This window comes from Equus asinus, chromosome 13 (genome assembly GCF_041296235.1).
Source record: "Equus asinus isolate D_3611 breed Donkey chromosome 13, EquAss-T2T_v2, whole genome shotgun sequence".
NCBI lineage: Eukaryota > Metazoa > Chordata > Mammalia > Perissodactyla > Equidae > Equus > Equus asinus.
In genome coordinates this window covers 44216214-44237039 of record NC_091802.1, presented here as the reverse complement: position 1 = coordinate 44237039, position 20826 = coordinate 44216214, and the positions used below count along the sequence as shown (strand labels likewise).

The 20826-nt window shown below is 56.4% G+C and overlaps 1 protein-coding gene across 1 annotated transcript in view; it reads right to left on the bottom strand.

Moving 5' to 3' along the window:
* The window catches only part of WNT3 (Wnt family member 3), a 45940-nt gene extending 43934 nt beyond the window's left edge, over nt 1–2006 (bottom strand). Inside the window, exon 1 of the mRNA XM_044745442.2 lies at nt 1747–2006. Within this exon, the coding sequence (XP_044601377.1) occupies nt 1747–1826 (80 nt within the window). The 5' untranslated portion in view covers nt 1827–2006. The remainder of the gene's footprint in view (nt 1–1746) is intronic.
* Nucleotides 2007–20826: the final 18820 nt, after the last annotated feature.

Sequence of the window (20826 nt, the reverse complement as noted above, 5' to 3'; positions counted from 1 at the left end):
CCTCTCTTCCTACCCTCCCCTGCCAGGTCCCTGTGAAGGCAAAGAACAGTGTGGCCTTGGCCAGGGGATGGGAAGAGGGTCGGCAAAGGCCCATGAGGCAGGACGAGCTTCTGCAGTGGCCTTCTCCCCACCTGGCAGAGCCCCCAACCCAGAATCTCTGGCTGCCCCGGCACCCCATGGACTGTCTTTATGCACAAGAGGCCTCAGGCCAGCCCAACACCATGGGAAGGGTGGGCTGGGCAGAAGAATGGCTTCCCCTTGGGTATCTGTCCTGGGAGCAACTCTCAGCACCCTCTAAACAGAGACCCTTGGCCATGCCCAGCTCCTGCCCCCATCTCAGTCCCCAAACACCCAGACACAAACACTGCCACCCCCAAACAACTGGAGGCAGACTCAGGGTGTGGCCCCCGAATCTTAACGGCTCTGTTCCCCCTACCCCGGGTGGGGAGGGAGTGGCAAGGCAGGGAAAGTGGAGGCACACAGGTGGCACCGCACCCTGGCGGCCCTCCCCTTGGACTTTCACCCCAGGAGCCAAAGCCCCTCTTACTCACAGATCCCAAATTCTTCCTCCTCACCTCCCACCCCCGGGCTGAGGCTCTCCTCCGTCCAGGGGGGAAGATTCTTTAATTAAAGTTTTCCGGAATGCAGGGGGCTGGAGACCGAGGAGAGGCGGGGTGTAATTTAGAGAACTGGTTTCAGTGTGTCTTTCCCCTCTGGCCTCCGGGACCTGCCCCGGGGGGGGGGGGGGGGGGGGGCGGCGGGCAGGGGGCGATGGGGCCGCTTGGAAAACAAGGGGACTCCCTGGAATTGGGGGTCCCAAAGGGCTGTTTATTCCTCGGTCAGTTCCCCCATACACACATACCCGCCCAAACACCGTGCCTGGTTTCCCAGCCTTATTTACCAAAAATGTCTTTTGTATCCGCATTTCTCGGGGACAGAATTCTCCTCTCCCTTTCTCCTTTCTCCTTGGTCCTCGGTTTTCCAAAAGGAACGAATATGGCATGGAGAATTGGGGTTTTGGTCAAAGAACAAACCCACCCCCTCCCAAACAACTACATTTTCAAGGAGCCCCCCTTGTGCCTGGATGGACAAGCAAGAAATGAATAAAATCCGAATTCAATGGCATCTCAGATCAGCAAATACCATATTCACTTCTGAGCCTCAAGATTAATCTAGAGCAGAGTGGGGAGAATCTGACGAAATCCCCCCTCACTCCTCTGCCCCGGGGATCCCTGAAGCCGTTGGGGTCTGAAATAGGAAGGCAAATGGGGTTATTGTGGGGAAATCTCTTGATGGAGGCGCCTGCGGAGGTGGGGGCAGCAACGAAGGAAAAGGATGATTTTGCCCATGAAGACCCTAAAATGGAGAAGAGGAGTGGCTGGGCCCCAGGGACAGCACTGGGTTTCTAGAAACCCAACTGCAAGCAAATGGAGGGTCTCCGGGGGCCCCCAGATTGGGACGGGTGGAGGGTTAGGATCTGAGAATAAGAGACCTCCTGAGACGGGGAAAGTCGTCCAGGCTCTGCAGCGAGCAGCAGAGAAAATGGTGATTATCAGAGAAGCCAGGAGTTGGATTCTGAAGGCGACACCAGCAGAAAATCCAGGAGAGGTGGGCGGGTGGGGGGCTGGAGGGAGGCAGGGAGAAAGGAGCCCCAGCTCTGCCGCAGCCCACCCCCAGCCGGCGCCCCCACCTCCCCGGGACGCGGCGGAGAAATCGGGCCGCGGGCAGACAAGAGGCGAGTCTTACCACCAAATTGGGTAGCCGGCGAGGACCCTGGTGCCACAGAGCAGGAGGCCGAGGAGCAGCCCGAGCAGGTGGGGCTCCATTAGAAGCGGCGCCGAGGAGGAAGTTTGCCCGCGACCATGAAGAGGGGGAGCGACGCCCCCAATAGTTGGAACAAAGTCCACTTGAGATTGGAAATGACTTTCGGGCTTGTCAGAAGCGCACCTCCACCCGCAGCCGCCCCCCTCCGGAGCCCAGCGCGGAGCAGCCGGGTTTGAGGATGTCAGCGAGCAGCCAATCAGCGCCCGCGGCCTAAGGTAAGAGATGAGTCTGTAGTTCAGCCTGTCAATCACGCGCCCCTCCCGCCCAGCCCACGAGTTGGGCTCGGGGAAGGGCATCGCCCAGCAAACTTGGGCAAAGCCCGCGCCCCAGACACAGTGGGAACTTGGGGGGACACGGCACATTGGACCCTCTGCTGGCCCAGGACCCCCGCGGCCCCCCGCCAGCCAGGTTTAGGGAGCTGAGGCTTTGACCCGGGCGTTCACGTGGTGCCGGGTCGGCGTGGGCATTGATGGGTGGCTCCTTTTCTCTCAGGGGACCGTGACCCCTTGGGACTTGGGCCGTGAGGAATCGAGAGTGGAAAGCACAGGGATGTTTCCAGAAGCCTCGCTCGGGCAGGACAGGATCCGAGGGTCTCGGAGGGGGTTGGGAAATACAACCCCTCCCAGCCTCCAGCCTCCCGAGCCCGCGAGCCGGGCGGCCACTCGACCCGGGTGCAGGAGCCGCTTCCCGGGTGTTGGAGAGGCGTGCGGAAGGGTCTGCGGAGGCTCGAAGGTCTGGCTGCGGGCGGCGCCGGGGGCACAGAGCCGAGTGTCATTTGAGTCTTTTGTCAGGGATCAGATCGGTATCGGGACCTCCTGCTGCCTTTGCATTTCCTGCAACTGACACCAGCGGCCAGTTGCATTTCCTGCTCGCAGAGCCGGGTCACTTTCTCCTTCTCAAGGGGTTCAGGCCCTGCCTCCAGCTAGGGTCAGAAGCACAACCCGCACTCCGACTTGGATCTTGTGAATGAACCGTTTGGGGCAAGTGAAACGCAGCAACCACAGCAGAGAGGAGCTGGGGTCCTGGAATACCAGCTGCCTCCTGCCCACCTCTCCAGCCGAAGGCCCTGGGCTCCAGCCTGGGGTTCGGTAATAACATCCCCTTTCCCTGTGTGGACACCAAATGCATCCAAACACCCCACCCCTCCCCATAGGGAAACAGTCCTTCCAAGTCCCCCGCAGGTTCTTTCTGTCCTCTCCTTCTTCAAAGTCAAGGAATTATGTCTCAGCCCTGAGGGGTGCTGAGCTTGAGGCTAGATCTTGGGGGACTTGCCTCCTGTCACCTGGGCAGCCTGCCCCCAAACTGCCCTCCCAGGCTACTCGAGGCCACCAGAGGCACCCCGGGACCCTGGAGCATCCCTGAGCCTGGGGCAAAGAAAGCAAGGCCAGTGCGAGGGCCGAGGGCAGCTGCTCCGGGAGTTGCAGCAGAAGGGGGAGCGAGTCAGTCGACCCCACGTCCTGCTGAGGCCTGGAATGGCGTGGGGGCTGAGGGGCACAGCTGGAGGAGTCCACACCAGGGGCCAGATGTTTCTGGCTTTTGATCTGGGCCGCCCGTGCCCACGGCTCGTACCCACTGCCCCTGCCCGTCCCGAGAGCTCTCTCCGAACACGGCTGCTGCAGGCACGGGGAGCTTGGGGAACTGGCCCTGGGGCACTAAGGGTCGGGAGAGCCGCCTGGGCTTGTCACAGGCTTCTGCTGCGTTCCTAGCCTGGTGCTCGGCTGGAGGGGGTGGGGGTGGGGGATGAGAGAGAAGAGGGAAGGGAAGGGGAGAAAGGGAGAGACTGAGTGGAGAAGGGAGAGAGAGAGGGACTGACTGAGAGACAGAGACAAACGCAGACAGAGAAGAGGGAGGGGAGGCTATCGGAGGGAGCCCGAGGAGAAAGAAGCGGGGAAGGATAAGGGGAAAGGCTGAGACGGCGAAGGATGAGCACGGCGGAGAAAAAGCCCTAACCTGCCCAGGAACAGTGGGTGGGGTGGACACTGAGGAGATGGGGACCCTTAGAGATGCCCTTGTGGCAGGCTGATTCTGGGGTGCCTTGTTTCTGATTCATCTGGAAAGGAGTTGCAGTGGGTTTGCCATTGTCTCTGACTTCAGATCCCCAGGGCCCTGGCTCTAGAGGCCGAGAGCCCTCATGCCCTGCTAGGTCCTACCTGGAGTTCTGCCTTACCCAATGGGAGCTTTCAAATGGTTTTCTGATCAGAGGTGCTTGCTGGAGCTCAAATCCTCTCTGACAGTTTGAGGGGCTCCAGAGCCCCATAATCGTCTTTCTGAGAGCTGAGGAGGGCTAACTTTCCCTGGCCACCGAAACACCACTGTGGATTCAGTGTGGCTGGGAGGCAAGGCTGGACTAGATGACCTCTTGGTGTCATTTCGGGGCCCCAAGATTCCACAAGTGCCAGCCCTGGGAGGTGGGGGCCAAAGACCCCTGAAGCTGAGGGTTGGGTGGGGGTTGGCTGAGACATGGCCAGCCAGGGCCTTGGGGGGTGTAGGAAAGACTGGCTATTCCCCAAAGGGGCGTGTGTATCCAGATGCCTCCTCCAGGTAGCCTGGGAGCATCGGGAGACCCAGGTCTCGAGCACTGGCAGGGGATGGAAGAGAGTCTGGGAAACAAGTGGGTGGGAGGGTGGAATTCTGGACTTTTGCTGGCCGCACAGCCTGGAGAAGCAAAGGAGGAGAGGACTGGAGGTGCCGTGTGGGAAGCTGCTAGTGGCCCAGCATGGCGCCCGGGAGAATGGAAGCAAGTGTGGGGATTTCCCCCCACTTGAAAGCTTCCCAGAGGAGGGGATTCCTGAGCCCTTTCCCCTCCCCTGCCAGGTGTCCTTCCTTCAACACAGGCTTAATTTCCTTCCTCCTGCCCGCCCAGCGCTGCCGGTGGGAACACAGGAATGGTCCCAGCCCACGAGGAGGAGGGCGCCCAGCGCCACGTGTCGCAAACGGAAACACCCTCTCTCTAATAGGCACCCTGAACCGAAGAGTGGGTTGCGCTCAATGGGAAAAGGGTTAATTCACTCCAAGGCCAGCCAGGGTGGGTCAGGTGGAGGCGTCCGTGCGGTGGACCCCCGAGGCCTTCGCCCTGAATGGGAGGGCGGCCTCTTGAAAGAGGGCTAAGGCGGCAGCGAGGGCCAGGGGCGTGGGGGCTGAGGGCTGGCAAGTGGGAAGCACTTTCTGCTGCGTGTGTGAATATCGGGGACCTCAGACCTGCCGCGGGACTGCGCATCTCCATCCCACCCCCACCTCTCTAGCTGCCACGAGGTTCCTTTGATGTGCGCTCCCCCGGGGCACACAGTCTGCCGCTGTGTATTCAGCGCCGCTGGACCCGGCCCCCTGCGGAGGCACCGCCGAGACAAAGAACCGGCGGCCAGGCCCCCGCCCGCCCGCAGGGGGCTACCCGTCTGTCGCGGGGAGGGCAGAGGAAATCTCCGATCCAACCTTGTGCGATTCAGTTTTGCTTGGAATATGCCCGAAGGCTCCTGGGGCCCAGGAGACGGGCGCGCCGACCAGCCCTGGGAGAACGAATGGGGAGAGAAAGCTGCAGCAGGTGGGGACGCAGTCGGCGCGCACTTCCAGAGGCCAAAACCGAGGGGGTTTACACCAGGAGCGGCACCAAGGGGGTGGGTGGGGCTCCACGCTCTCTGACCTGGGGAGAGGGGCTGGTAGCTTTCGCCTAAGAACTACAGGAGCCGGTTGTAAGTAAGCTCCTTGGAGGCCACTAGAAGTCTGGCCAATCAGAGAGGGCAACCTGGAGGCAGGCGGGCCAGATATTAATCGAACAAGCTTTCTTTAAACTGCCCAGCATGGAGGCAGCATCCTGGAAATGCTGAAGCTGCACGGGGTAAGCGCACGGTGAGCAACGAAAGTCAACGCAGCAGTAAGGCGCGCCGGAGCCTGCCTGCCTCTCCTCGCCCGGCCCCGGCGCGCCCCCTGTCGGCGGTGCTGATAACAAGGCGGGAAGTCCGCGGGCGAGGAAGGGGGCCCCGCCCGCCCCGCACCCGCAGCCGCGGGCCGGGACCCAGAGCCTTTGTTGGTGAGCAGCCCGGATCTTTGGGGATCCCGGATAAGTAGGCATCCTCGTGAGTGAATGTCCTTAATCTACTTCGCAATCCCCGAGCTTAGCTGGGGATAAGGTGTGCGTGGCTTCGGGTTCCCCTCTCCTCCCCACCCAGGTGGCTCCCGGGAGAGATCCGGCGCGCCCCCGGTGCAGGACGCGAGGTGATGTGAGGTCCCGGGCTCGCGCTTCTGGACACCGCCAGGGGGGACCCTACGGCTGCCTCAGCCCTGTGTCCAGATCTGGGGGGCTGCAAATGGCAGGGTGATGTCACCGCGTCCTTCGTGTCCTGGCCCACTTGTACCCCAACATCACGGGTGCCACCTGTGGGAACGTGAGGATTTTCCCTGTCGCAGTGGTTCCTCTTGTTTTAGTCATCTCCAGTTCCCAAAGGGCATTTTGGAAAGTAATTTGGGGTCAAAGTCCTTTAGAAGGGAGGGAGGGAGCAAGGGAAGGGATGGGAGGGCACCCCTGGCCAGCTGCCTGCTCCCTGGAGCCCCCTCTATTCTGTATGAGGTGGAGAGAATACTTTATATCTCATAGGGAGTTGTCAGCGTTAAATGAGAACTGTGCTGACAGGATGCCAGACCACGGATGGCGAATAATAAATATTGGGTTTCTTTCTTCTCTTAGGGGCTGAGGGACAAGCTGCTCTCTGGGGTTGTTCTTTCTCCACCAGTCAGCCTCAGCTAAGAAGTTCCTCCTCAGGTGCCCAGGAGCCTCCTCCAGGAGGATTTATCCAGGAAAATCTTGTCCAACATCCCAACTTGGGACCCACCTCAAAATCTCCTCTTCAGAGAGCTCCCCACCCCGCCCCGCCCCCGCCCTGTACCGCTAGCTTCTCCCCTTCCCTGTCCTTCTGGGCCCTTATTTTGCTTTCTTTTTCTGCATAGCCCTTAACACTGATATTTCATATCAATTCTAAGTTGCTCACTTAATGTTGTCTATTTCCTACTCTAAAACCTAAACTCCGTGGGGCTGCCGAAGCCCCAGGGCCCAGAACAGGCTTTGTCGCGCAGAAGGCCATACCAGCACTGGTGATGTCTGGCTGAGGGAGTGAAGAGGCAGGAGCTGAGGCCTCAGATGAGAGGACTGCTGTCTCATGTCTGGGTTCCTCGTGGCCTTTTGGGGTCCTAATTGTCCCCATCTTGAGTAGATCTTGGCCCCGAGAGCTCCCTGCCCATCCTGACTTTTGACCCCCGCTTCCCTCTCAGATGGACCCACACAGCCCCAAGTCCGGTGAGATCGGGGGTTGGCAGCCTGTCAGGGAGCTGCCACAGCACAGGGCACCTGGGGCTCAGCAGGCCTCGGTCCTGCCCTTCTCCATGCTGCATGGCCCCTCTGCCCCTCTCCCTGGCCGGCGAGGCCTTGGGGCTCTAACCCAAGGTCAGTTCCTGGCCGGGGAAGTATAGCCAGACGTCTGCGTAGCTGTCTGTGTGTGGCTGACGCGGTTTCTCTTGTCTTGGTCTGGCCTGTTGCTCCCGGGTTTTCCTTCCCCTCCAGGCAGGGGACAGGAGGGGAGCCTCAGATGCAGCCCAAGAGCCATCCCAAGTTTCTTCTGTGTCCAACCTCAGCCAAGCTGAGCAGCCCCCCCCACCCCCCCGGCTTCACCTGGGCTCCAAGGGCAGGAAAGTGGTCCTGTTTTTCCCATCACCCACAAAAGTGGACTTGGTGTCTGCTCTGCGCAAAGCCGGGGCTGAGCTCTAGGGAGCAACAGTCCATCCTCAAGGAGCCTGCCTTCCTGGTTAATAACCCCCGCACACACTCTGCTGCTGCACACAGTAGGTGTTCTATGCGAGTAGGAGATGGTTCATTCATTCAACATGTCTTCATTGAGCACAGGGTGAGCACTGGGGACCAAAATCCATTCAGGTTTTGGCCTTGTCGTCTGCTAGAGAGACAGTCACCCATCAGATGATCAAATAAACATTTCATTAAAAACCAAGATAAGAGCTGTGAAGGTCCTTTCCACCTCGGGTTCTTGGGGGAAAACTTTTGTGGGGACACATTAGGGAGATGGGAGAAAAGAAGCCTAATATTATCCTTGGAGATGGTGCAGAAATTTCCAGTCAAAGCCTGGTTTGCATCCTCCAGCGTTCTGCCAGCTAATTGTTTTCCCACAGAGCAGTGCAGCCTGCCGCAGACAATGTTGGAACCTCAGGATGGGCCCAGCCATTGGCCCTGGGTCCTGGGAGCCTAGACATGTGGATGGGGGCCCAGTGGGCTGGCAATGGAGTCAGAGCTGCCTCACCTGCAGGGGCCCAGGAGCTGGTGGAGATGGCTGCACAGGTGTAGGCAGGTCCTTGGGGGGACCAGGGGCACCTGTCTGGCATTGCCCTACCCCCAGCAGAGCCCTCTTCTTTGTTCCTTCACCTTGGCTTCCAGGTAAGGCCTGAATGGGGTTTCCTATGTTTGCCTAGGGAGACCCTCTGTCTGAGTGCTTGTCTTAGAGCCCAGATCTCGTGCCACCAGCACAACCCCAGTGAATCCCAGCTCTGCCTCTTACTGTGTGACACTGGGCACATTGCCTACCCTCTCTGAGTCGTTTCCTCACCTGCAAAATGGGTATAGTAACACCTGCCTCAAAGGGCTGCTGCCTGTCTAGTGGAATGATTTCTGCGGCGTCTGGAATGGCATCTGGGACGAGCCACGTGATCCGTAAGTGCCCCTTCCATTCCTTTATGGCAGTCAGCTGCTCTTTCTCCAGCGTCTTGGAGGCGAAGTCTTCTGTTTTGGTTGTAGTGTAGCTCACATTGCCGGGGGCCCCTTCCTCCAGGGTCCCAGAGGCCCCCAGTTTGTTCAGGTATCTACCCCTCCCTCACCTGGCTCAGAGATAAATCCCGATTGGTCTAAGCCGATCGTGGGAACCCATTTCCCCTGCCAGGGATCAGTTTAAGCATAGGCATGTGACCCAGTTAGGCCAATGGGACATGAAGGGGGTCTGCTGGAGGGTGCAAAAACTTTCTGGAAAAAGCCTTTTTGGGTTCTTAAAATGAGACTAAAACATGTTCCTTTTTCTGCTTTTGGACATTATTGTGTCTGAGTGCGATGCCTGCAGCTGCAGCAGCCGTCCTATGACCGTGAGAGAAGCTACCTGAGGACGAGGCTGGCTAGTGGAGAAAGAACAGAGCAAAGAGAGAGAAAGAAGCTGGGTCCCTGGCACCGCTGCTGAGTCATTAGCTGACCCCGGGGGAGTCCTGCCTCGGAACTTCTTGTTATGTGAAATAATACATTTTCCTTTTCGTTTGGGCTACTTCAGGCTCTTACTTGCAGCCAAAGTCCTAACCAATGTCTGTGTCTGCCTGCCCATCGTGTCTGGCACAGGGCAGTTAGATTAAGAGTTGCTAACTGACTTACGAGTCAAGTTGCTTTAGTGTGAGGGCTGGTTGGCTGCTTTTTCTTGGTTTGTGGGTTCGGTCTGGGTGGAGAAGAGGCTGCAGCTGGAGCACGGAGCTGGGAGACCCACTCTGAGGCAGCTTGTGGAGAGAAGGAAGCAACAAAGGGAGGGTGTGGAGTTGACGTGGGGCTTAAAATTAATCCAGAGGGTGATTCCATCTGGTACTGCCTTTTCCTTTTCCTTGAGAAACTGCAGCTCGACTGCTAATGGGTTCAGGGTGTCTTTTAGGGCGATGAAATGTTTTGGAATTAGATAGTGGGGATGGTTGCATAACTTTCTGAACATACTAAAAATCACTGAATGGTACTCTTTTAAATGGTGAGTTTTATGGTGTGTGAATTACATCTCCATCTGAAAAAAGCAGGCTGCAGCTCAGCCGGCTTCCTTCCACACTCTCTCCTCCACCTGTGACCTCAGCCCTCCCCTCCCGGCCTCCTCTGGGCCTCCTCGGGCTCCCCAAGCGTGGGGAGAAAGGCCCCTCCCGCACGTCCACACAGCACTTCTGGGGTCGCTGCTCCCAGGAGCTGGTGGAAGGCTTGTCTGGGGACAGGGGGCGGGCCTCTGCGCATCAGCCTCACCCTCTGGCCTGAGGGCCAGGGTCTCCCACTGTCTGCCTCCCTGGCCAGAGAGCCTCAGGTTGGGAGGAGGGAGTCAGAATAGAACTGTGGAGGAGGCCTGGGCTCTGTGACCAGACAGAGCCATTTCAAGTCCTGTCTCCACTGCTTAGTGGTGACTTTGGGCAAGTTATTTAGATCCCCGTGTGCCTGTTTCCTTACCTGGCAAATGGGTTTAGTAATTCCACAGCTCACAGGGTCAAACGGCATAACATCCCCGAAGAGCTTGGGACATATAGACAACAAATGCTGGCGCCCTAAGACTTATTAACTTGTGACCAAACAAATGGCAAAATCTCGACCGGGCAGACTGTCCAACAGTTGAAGGCCAATGGTGATAACAACGATGTCTCAGCTCTCCGGCTTCACGGGGTCCAGAAGGCGTCCTGCCCCTCCTCCTCACCCACCCCTACCTTAACCCTCCCCACACCCCCTCTGCCTTTCGTTCTGCACATGGGGAGCGGGTACTAAGATGAGAAATCATTTTCTGAATCCCAAATCAGAGAACATGGCATAACCAAAATATTTTTCTTTTACTTTCTTTTCTCATATTTTATTTTTCCTGCTCCAGAACTTAAGAAAGTCTGAAATATAATTTGGCCAAAGGTTGGAATTTGGAGAGCATTTCCATGACGAATAGTAATGCTTCTCAGAGGCTGGAGAGGACCATGGAGGCCCCATGAGATGAAGCGTGGTGTCAAGTAACTTTGAAACACAGTGAGAAAGCTGCTTTATTCATATTCCCTATTCTGCTCTCCTCCACTCCTTCTGAGTGTTGTCAGGGAGAAGGTCTTTTTGGGGTTAATACAACACTTAAAAGGTCTCTTTTTAATAAAGAGAGAAGGTCCCACATTCCGAACCTTTGGGTGGGGGCATCCATATCCAGTTAGGATGAAATCACACTGTTGAAAATCATGGTAATCTAAAGTCTCCTTTTTAATTGAAGTTATTAAGAACAAAGCAAATCAATTTAAAGAAAAGTGCTAAGAAAATAGCAGAACAGGTGGCATGCAGCTATGGCATGAAGACGGCATAGAAATGCCTGGAGTCTGGAAACCTCAGGATGGCGGGGACAGCTGAGCAGGAACTTGCAGTCAGGGTGCCCACAGGTGCCAGCCTGCGTGCTTGGGGCGTCTTCGTGGTGGCCTGCGCCTGCGGTTGGCTGGGGCCCGGGGGTGAGCAAGGCTGGAACTAGGAAAACTGGAGGGCACCGGAGTGGGCTCTGGAAGCCGCCCTGGCCACGAGCTGAGAACCAGCCCAGAGTCATCCCTGCCATGAGTGTCTGACAGGAGACTTGGGCCACCCATCCAGCCTTATGAATGTCGGTTGGATGACAGGGCTGCCTGGCACCAGGCCTCTGTGACGCAGATATTCATGGTGGCAGTAGGGGAGGGCGGAGAAGGAAGCTTAACTGCCTCCCAGTTGTCCACAGGGGCTGGGCAAGGTCTTGTGTCACCCATCCAGTCCAGGCCTGATGGAGGCTGTGTGTGTGTGTGGAAGGGGAGGGCCTTAGGTGGCCTGGTCATGTTCAGACACCCCTCGGGCACTATGCTAGAGGTAGGCAGGTCAGGGCTCAGAAGGTGCATCGGCCTAAGAGAGGCACCTGTTTCCCTCCAGTAGGGATTATAAAGAGCCACAGAGAAGGGAGACCAGAAACCAAGGTTCCAGCCCCAGCTTTCCCCTGACTGGCTGTGTGTCCCTGGGCAAGGCACTTACCCTCTCTGGGTCTCAGCATCTCTCTAGACTGAAGTGGCCGAGTAAGGAGTCCTTCATTTCCTCACTCATGGATTGGATGGTCTGCCTCCCCGTGATCCCTGTGGCCCACCATCCTTTGTGTTCCTGCCTCTGTCGGGGCAGACCAGGACACTGGGCCAGAGCTGGCTGCAGCCCTTTGGCTGGGGCTGTCTCAGCCTTCAGCAGACGCTTGTCCTTCTAGGTGAGGGGTTGTTTGTGCCTGTGAGGCCTGAGTAGGGCTGGGCGGTGCCCAGTGGCACTACTGGTACTAACAGAAGAGACTGGGGCCTAAAGGGGAAGGAGGAAAGGAGAGAAGGAAGAGGTGCCCCGGCTGGGGGCGGTTCCAGTGGCTGCCCCTCGTGAGTGTGCTGAAGGTTGCCAAATTGAGTTTAAGCCTTGGTTCCAGAACACAAAGCCTCTCTCTGGGGGCTTGACCCCTCAGCGCCCCCACCCCCAGGGCCCGCTGGCTGAGCTGCCCCAGGCGAACTGGCCCCAGAAGGGCCTGGTTGTTGGCTGCGAAGTGGCTGGGAGGGAAGTTTTAATGACACACAACACAAGACACAGGGGGGAAAAGAGAGAGGGGGGTGGTGGAGGAGAGAAGGGAGGTGAGGGGGGGAGAAAGAAAGACCTCCTGCCAGGCCTGTTGCCAGGAGACGGCTAGGCAGCCAGAATCAGCCCTGCTCTTTTCACAGTTGCCTTTAAGCACCGAGAGAAAGCCCTGGCCATAAAGGGGGACATGTGTTGCTGGGTGTGTAAGGCTAGCCTCTGCAGTTAGGGGAGCCCCCGGCCCCCGCCCCTGCCGCTGCCCGGAGAGAGCCCCTCTCGCCCCTAGCCCTGGCCCCGCTCCTGGGGGTTACGGATGAACGAGATTGGGCTACAGAGCAACGGAAAAGGACTTGGGAAAGGCGGTGGCCCTGGCCACCAAAATGCCACAGCCACCTCTGGGGCAAAACTCACCAGCTGGGCGTCCAGGAAGCCAGCCGAGGTCCACAGGGGTGGGGGGGCCAGGGGCTCAACGTGGCGTGTCCATGGCAAAGTGTTCTGTTGGCTCAGGGTGGGCCATTGGCACCTGGGGGTGTCTAGGTGTCTAGGAATCTTCAACAGGGGGCTTAGAAGGGTGGTCTGGGGAGCTGACAAATTCCCCAACCTGTTCTCTGGCCTCCCGGTCCTTGTCACAGATCCCACAATAGAAACAGGCTGCTCCAGGCTGTGCCTTGCACTTGGGGACTGTGTCCTTGCAGCCCAGTGGGTGACGGCATCTGTATCCATGAGGCCACCGCACAACCACGAGAGTAATAGAGGCCCAGGGCTGTTGACAACACCAAGACTCAAGCGTTCCAGACCCCGGCTGTCAGTTGAGAGACGACACCGTGGGCGTCGTGCCAGTGTGCTCAGTAGAGGGGCTGTCATAAGCCAGCCCGCAGCCTCCTCTGCTCAGTGTGCACAGAAGCAGGGTGCATTCTGTCTGACTCGGGGTGTCGCTCCCTGGGGAAGGGCTTCTGCAGCACCGTGTTCCTACGCCCCCCTGAGAACAGGCTGCAGTTTCTGATGCTCCAGGTAGCAGCGGAATTGGAGAAAGAGCCATTTCTCCTGGTCCTCTGGCGACACGAAGGCCTGAGGTCTAGTCCTGGGAGCATTCCCGGCCCCCTTTGAAGCCTCAGTGTTCCTGTCAGGAAGAAACCACGGCCAGCCCACCCTGGCTTCCCAGCTGGTTGTCAGACTGCTGTTTGAACTTCAGGGGCTCTGCTGGAGGCTCAAACCCCTGCTTCCCACTCAGGGCCGTGGGCAGCTCCGCTTCCCATGCTGTCCCACAGGACTGCCCCGTGGGGTGAAAGAGGGAGCAGATGTGAAATGGTGCAGTGGAGGCCAGTTCCGGCCAAAATGGAGAAATCATCACATCTTCCAAGAAGTCTCTTACTCTGTGTGTGTGCGCGCATTGAGATGTTTTCCACATGAGCTGGCATCCTGGAAGTCAGGACTTCTGACGGAAGGAAGGAAGGAGTAGGGGGAATCGCCCACTGGGAACTGCCTGTCGGGGGCTCCTATTGGGGAGCTTACTTTTCCTCTGGTTTCCTTTGCATCTTTATTTATTTATTAATTTTTTTGAGGAAGATCAGCCCTGAGCTAACATCTGCTGCCAATACTCCCCTTTTTGCTGAGGAAGACTGGCCCTGAGCTAACATCCGTGCCCATCTTCCCCTACTTTATACGTGGGATACCTACCACAACATGGCTTGACAAGCGGTGCCATGTCCGCACCCGGGATGCAAACTGATGAACCCCGGGCCACCAAAGCTGAACGTGAGAACTTAACTGCTGCGCCACTGGGCCGGCCCCTTCCTTTGCATCTTGTTCCTGCTGAAGTCCTCAAGTCTCTGCTGTCCCCGTCTGGGGCCAGGCCCCACCCCAGGTGTCAAGACTTGCTTCCTGAAGGGCCCAATCTGCATGAGGTGCTAACCAAAAGGGCAAATTTGCCAACTCTCAGAGTGGGGGATGATGTGGGGGTGGGGTGGGAGGACTGGTATCCTGGGCAGTGGCAGGAGGGGTTGGTGACTGGTTCTGATTGCTGGAGGGCCTCTGGGGGAGGGCCAACAGGGATGTGTCAGGGGGTGAGAGATGGGCCATCAGGAGGTGCAGGGGGGGCAGCTGGGAAGTTCTGCCAGGCCCTCCCAGGTCTGATGGCTGCACAACAGGAGGCGTTGAGCACCTTTTGTGGAAAAGCCCATCTCCCTGGCTTGTCACTGACTCTTCATCCCAAGAAAGTCCAAGGGCTCAAGGAAGCAAACACAGCTGGCGGGCTGGGCCCGGTTCTTAAGGCTGGGCACAGTTCAATCCTCCCCCTGCCTCCTCCCCACCTTGGCCCCATCCAGATGACCCAATTTTCACCTGGAAGAAAGGTCTCTCTCTCCCCTTTCACACCTCGGCATCCTGTTATTCCCTCATATCCCCTGTCAGCTCCTCCCAAGATCCCCCCGCCTCCTTAGTCTGTGGCTCCTGCTTCTCTGGCTTATGGGGGCGAGTCGCTGGAAGCCCACCCGGACTCCAGAAGCACCCCCCAAAGGCGTTGATGAACTCACCTGTCAGCATTCCTCCCCTGGACGGTACTGAACCCCCTGGGTTGGTCCCTCATCTCCCTCGTTCTTCATGTGAGGCAAGGCCGTGAGTTCATCTCTTGGGTCCACACTCACCTCCTCCAGGAAGCCTCCCTGACTTACAGCTCCTTTTGTGTCTTCTGGTTCCTCATCAGAGTAGGGATTCCTGACCCTGAGTAGCCTTCAGTGGTCACCAAGATTTGTCCCCAAGACTCAGGGCTGGTGGTGAGGTAGGTGGAGGGAGAGTTAGGGGACACTCTCCTAATGCAATGGAAGAAGAGACCTGGCTGGGTTGGAGGTCTCCCCCACCCCCTCCTTCTTCACTCTCCACCCTCTGCAACCCCTGCCTAGCCCCTTGACCGTGAGTTTGAACCTTCCCTGAACCACAGCCCCTCCCTAAAGTGGTCCTGGGAGAGTGTGAAGCAGAGATAGGACTCTTCTCTCTGGGCCAGGACCCTCCCTGTGGGGCTCCTTAGAGGTGAGGTCCCACCTCCAGGAGCCCCCCAGCCTCAAAGGTGTTGTCTACACAGGCCCAGAAGAGGGGCCTATGAGGATGGTCAGGGTCACAGTGACACCTGCTGGGGCCTCTGGGAACAGCAGCTGGAGAGCCGCTGGTGTGAGCGTTGGGGGGAAGGTAAGGGCAATTAATAACACCTCACCACACACCTGGAAATCTGCCTCAGCTGTGAAACTCTCATCCCCTTTCCAGGAAGAAGCACAAGGAGGTGCAGAGGGATCGGGGCCATTGGAATTCCAACGGGGGCTCCCAGGGAAAGCCAGGGCCCCGGGGATGTGAGCCGCATTCCTCAGCACTGGTGGTTTTTGAACTTCATCCACAGAGTCTGGTTTCTAGGGATGTACCAGAAAGAAGTCTGAAATTGTTCTTTGAATTTCTATGTGAAATGGAATTAGAAGGGCAAAGAACAAGTACACCCTCTGTGTATCTTTGTGTTATATTGCATTGATAAGAGGAAGAAAGGTTTGTAACACTGCAAATGTCAAGGATTGAAAACAGTCCGGGTGATCATAGTAACGTTAATTCTGAACAAACTGGGAGGAATAAATAAGATAATGAAATGAATTAGCACAGTGCCTGACACCCAGTAAATACTCAGTATGCTGGGCAATCATTTGATAAAATGAAACCCACGGTGGAGAGAGCCGTCAGCCTCCCTGGTGAGCCAGGATGGAGATGAGCAGAGCTGCCCACGGCCAGGGGGCGATGGCTTGGTTGGAAGCCACCAGCTGACCTGTGTCCTTCTAATGCACAGGTGTGCCGCTTAGTAACCCCTGGAATAAATAACAAGCCAGATGTGTGAATAAAGAAATCCAGGGATAAGGATTTCAGTTTGTGAAATAACCCTCCCCCTCAGGAAGAAGCCAGTGCAGGACTCCTGCAAGTGTTTCAGATATCATTTGTGTTACCCTCACACCCCTTCTCTTGTCTAATCCAATTCCATCTGTGGTGACGGGGCTAGAGAGAGAACCCAGACTAGCCAAATGTTGGTGCTCCCTGGGCAGAGTTTGGAGTATAAGTGGGAAAATATTTGGGGGGGTGCTGATGTTGGGAGCTCAGCAGGCACTGGCCCCTGTCTTGGTGCATTACATGTTTCCCCATCTCATCCTCATTGAAGCCCCATGTGAGAGCTGGCATCACTGTCATGTCACAGATCAGGGAACTGCGGCCAAGGAGGCAGCGTGACCTAGCCAAAGTCACAGGTCTAGGAAGTGCTAGAATTTCGATGTGAACCCAGATCCACCTCACTCTGAAGCCAGGGAGAGAGGGCCGACTCTAAAGGGCTGAGCCTGGGTACACAGGACAGTGGTGGTGTCCCCACAGGGCATGTGCCTGGGGGAAGGTTTGGAGGGATAGCTAATGGTTAGCAAGACTCAGTTTCCCACTCATGGGGCAGAGGATCGACCTGGAATACACCTTTAGGGCTGCCATGAACAACTGCACAGGTTGTGCCCTACAAAATGGTACCCACAGAGGAGGGCCCGTTGTATCACAGGCGTATCCGCAGTGACCACTTCCTGATGGTGGAAGTAAAATGCATGGAGGAGGAGACACCTGTTTCTCAATCACTCAGAGGGGCTGCGTGGGCGGGCCTTTCCCACCGGTACCTGGCAGGTACCTCACATCTTCCTCGAGACCTCCACCCTAGAGAGTAAGCAGGTATTGGGGCAACTCCTGGCCATAGCCTGGCAGTGGAGGAACCTGGCGCCTTTTCTGCCCCATCTTGTTTCTCCCAGCAGTCACAGAGGGAACACAGGGAGCAAAGCCTTTACTGTATGCTGGTCCTGCTGTTTCCTCTCAGAGGTGACTGGCTGACAATTCAAGCTTTTGCTCTCCTTGCTGGAGCAGGACTTCATAATTGGGGATGAGGGAAGGACGGAAGGAGAGGGGAGAGGGAGAGTGTGGAGCCCAGGGGTGAGTGGGAGGGAAGATGCAGAGCGTGGGGGGGTTCCACATCATGGATTTATCTTTTTGTAACATCATAGATCATTTGGGGAAGGGGCGAGCCCCGAGCCTGCTTCCTGGAGCAGTATTTGTTGTGACAAGCATAGGAGTACACCACGCTTCACCCAGACGCAGCCCATCAAACTCCGGGTTTACGAAACAGACGACTGGCATGAAGGTGTGTGCAGGCAAAGGGGATCATTCACCACATGAAACAGTTCACCAGGGCGGGTTCCTTCACTAAGGAATTTCAAATGAATTTCCACAAGTTTAAAATATTCTTATTTATAACAGTATTTATTGAATGTTTATTTTATTAGACAGACAAATACATCTGTGGCCTTCTTCACAGCATGCACCCTGTCCCCATGACCACAGCCAATTGGACCTGGTGTGGATACCTGACCCCAGGGCGACCTGTCCATAACTAGCCAACAGCCTTTGACAAGTCCGGGCAGCACCGTGTGGTGTCCCCTTTTTCCCCTAAGACAAGTATTGGGATACATGGCAGATGCCACTGGGCCCCAAGCCAAGTAGCTGTGGCCCTGTGAGGGTGTCGGAGCAGTCATGACACAGGCTGTAAGTTTTAAGAAGCAGGAACCAGGAGTTGATAGAAGCAGAAGCAGAAAGATGTGTTTAGAAAGGGTGCAGGGTGAGAAGGCAGCACAAAGAGGGAGAGAGAGGGGCAGAGCCCGAGCTGAAGGTCCCCTTGGCGGGAGCCTTAGCCTGGCAGTGCGGCTTGATTACCCTCATTATGCAGCCTTTTCTGTCTTCTAACAGCAGCCTCCTTTCCTAGGATCCTTCCAGGTCACTGTGTGGCCCCCTCCCTGACTCGGCTTACAATAGGAGGCAGGAGGTGGGGAGTTTTAGGGTTGGAAGGTTCATCTCTAGGAAAGAGGGTGCCAAATAGGAGAGGGATGAGGCCCAAGGCTCCCCGGAAGTCTGACTAATCCACCTTGCCAATTATGCGGCACCTACAATGTTGCAGGCACATTTTACACGTTCTCTCATTTAATCCTCACAACCAGCCCAGAGAACAGCTCTATCCCTGTTTCACAGTCAGGGAAATGGGGGCTCTGAGAGATTTTAAGGGACTTGCCTAAGGTCACTGGCTAAGAAGGAAAGCCCCAAAGCCAGTAAAGGCATCCTGGCTGTCCAGGGCCATAAACACTGCTGAGCTGCTTTGTAGGAGGAAGAAGAAAAAGACATTCATCAGTCGTCATCACCGAGTGAGAGGAGAGCTCGCCCGGTACCAGGCACCTCTGGGTGAGGAGGGGCTAGGCGGGTGAGGGGAGAATCCGAAAGAAAGAAGCCTCATCTACGGTCCCCAAGATCGTGCCGACAGGCTGACAAAGCTGTGTCCCGGAATTGAAAGCCATTTCAACTCCCGGCCGTTGGAGGCAATAGGGCTTGGGGAAGGGAGAGCTCTGGGGCTGAGTGTGGGAGGGTTCCTGGAGGAGACGGGCTTGTGGGGCGGGCAGGGGCTGGAGAGGAGAGGAGGAATGGGGACTGGCTGGGCGCCGGGCGGGGAGGAAGGGGCCCTCTGGGCTCAGGAATGCGGGGCAGGAGGGGACGGGAGATGGAGAACTCTGCAGTATGAGGAAGGACGACTGGGAGACCTGCATCCCATCGGCTCTCTGAGAGCCCTTGAGCGAGTCACTTCCTCCTTTGAGCTTCGCGTTTGCCATGTGCAAAGTGAAGAGGTTGGGGCGACGCCTCTGGGCCCTTCCTGCTCTGCTCTGGTGGGGGTCTCCTGTCTCTTAGGGAACAGCCCCTCCAGAGCTAAGCATCCTCCTTCACCCGCGGCCGCCACAAGCGGCAGCACCGGTCACCAGCAGGGGGCGCTCCTGCAGAAGGCTGGCCGCCGCGGCCGCCCTCAGCTCCGTCTGCCTGGCCAGGGTGTCAGGACAGGAAGGTCCTCCCTTCTCCGTCCCTCCCTGCCCGCTCGGGTCACTTGTCTTCCCGTGCTGTCCCTTCCCACTCCATGTTCTGGGATTAGCTGGCTGGGAGGTTCCTGGAATCCAGGTTCTCGGGCAGGTCACTTCGCTTCGCTGTGCCTCGGTTTCCCCATGCGCAAACCGGGTTGTGAGAGGAAGAGATGAGTTACTGGATGCGAGAGACTTCCAGCCACAGGCTGAAGTAGAGGACCTGCTGCTTCACTCCCCCTCATCTTTCCCGGGGCAGGGGATGCTGCTGTTTCCACCCACCAGGGAGCGCTCGAGCCTCTCCCCCGACTGTCAGGGTTACAGTTTGCTTTAAACTTTTATTCAAAGTTCTTTTATGCGAAGGTAGAAGTAATTTCCGGATTCCATATGGCACCTGGCACGGTGAGCGATGCTCAAAAAGTAATTATGGGATGACTGGTTTTTTGAAAACATCTGGACGGAAGCTGCCTCTTCTGAATGGAAGGTGTTCGCCTTCATCCTCACATTTCTCACCACTGTTCTGTGAGGAAGGCAGCTAGGGAGTGTTATATCCACTTTATGGATGAGGAAACCGAGGTCACAGAGGAAGCCAAGGATAAGGTTAAGTTAGGACCCAGGGTTCTCTCCGTTCGACTACAGGTGTCCCATCCTGTTGTAGTCAGCGACCCCTATTGGAGACCTGTGGTATTACACCCAGGCCATAATAGACGCTGAATGCCTGGTCAAGAAGAGGAAGGTTGGCACATCCCGGTGATAGAAGCCAAGAGGAAGAGACTGCGGTAGACCTTGACACTGGACCTGGGGGGTGAAAATGAGATTCCAGATCAATAACACAGAGCGGCAAGGTTCAGCAAGACTCAAAGGCATTTCCTATTCTAAAGTCCCTAACACCTTTTCAATCTACTTCACTCCAAGGGTGAACTCAATATAGCAAAGGGATGCTCTGGTAGGGCCATCCCTCAGAATTACACTGACAACCAGTGGCAAAACTTGATTCCTCCTCAAACATTTATGAGGCAAATTAGGATGGACTGTGCCATTTGGTAAAGTGAAGAAAGATGGACCGAGAAGTGACTGCAAGATCCAGCTCAAGTATCAACACATCTCAGAAATGCCCTGGACACCCCTTCCCTGGGACAATGAGTGGACTGTCCCCTCACCTTGGTTCCCCTCTCATTTGGTACTTTCTTCTCTTTACTGCAGCACAGTGATGAAACACATGGCCTCTGGTGCTAGCTCCCTGGGTTCCAACCCCACCTCCAAGCTTACTAGCTGACCAGTTACTTAACCTCTCTGTGCCTCAGTTTCTTCATCTGCAAAATATTATGGACCGGATGAGTTAATATTCTTATAGGACTTAGAACAATGCTTGGCACATAGTTAGTACCCAATAACTAGCTTACACTTACATAGAAATGTCGAAATGCTGTATGCATTTATTTACACGTCTTTCCCAACAAACTGTGTGCTCCGCAAGGACAGGACCTGGCTTAATCGTCTCTTCCTCCCTGGGCTTAGCACTAGATTCCCCATCAAAGTTTGTTAAATTGAATAGTATACAATCATACTTTAGATGAAATGAAGATTTTGCGGTAAAATGGAGTTAGTCACCTTTTTTTTTAAGAGTTAAGCCTAAGCTTACTGTTTCCCAGAGACAAACCAAGGTCTGAGTCTCTCCTCTCCCCAGTTTAGATAAAGACCTCTGGCCGGGCCACTGGAGTCCCACAGTGAGTT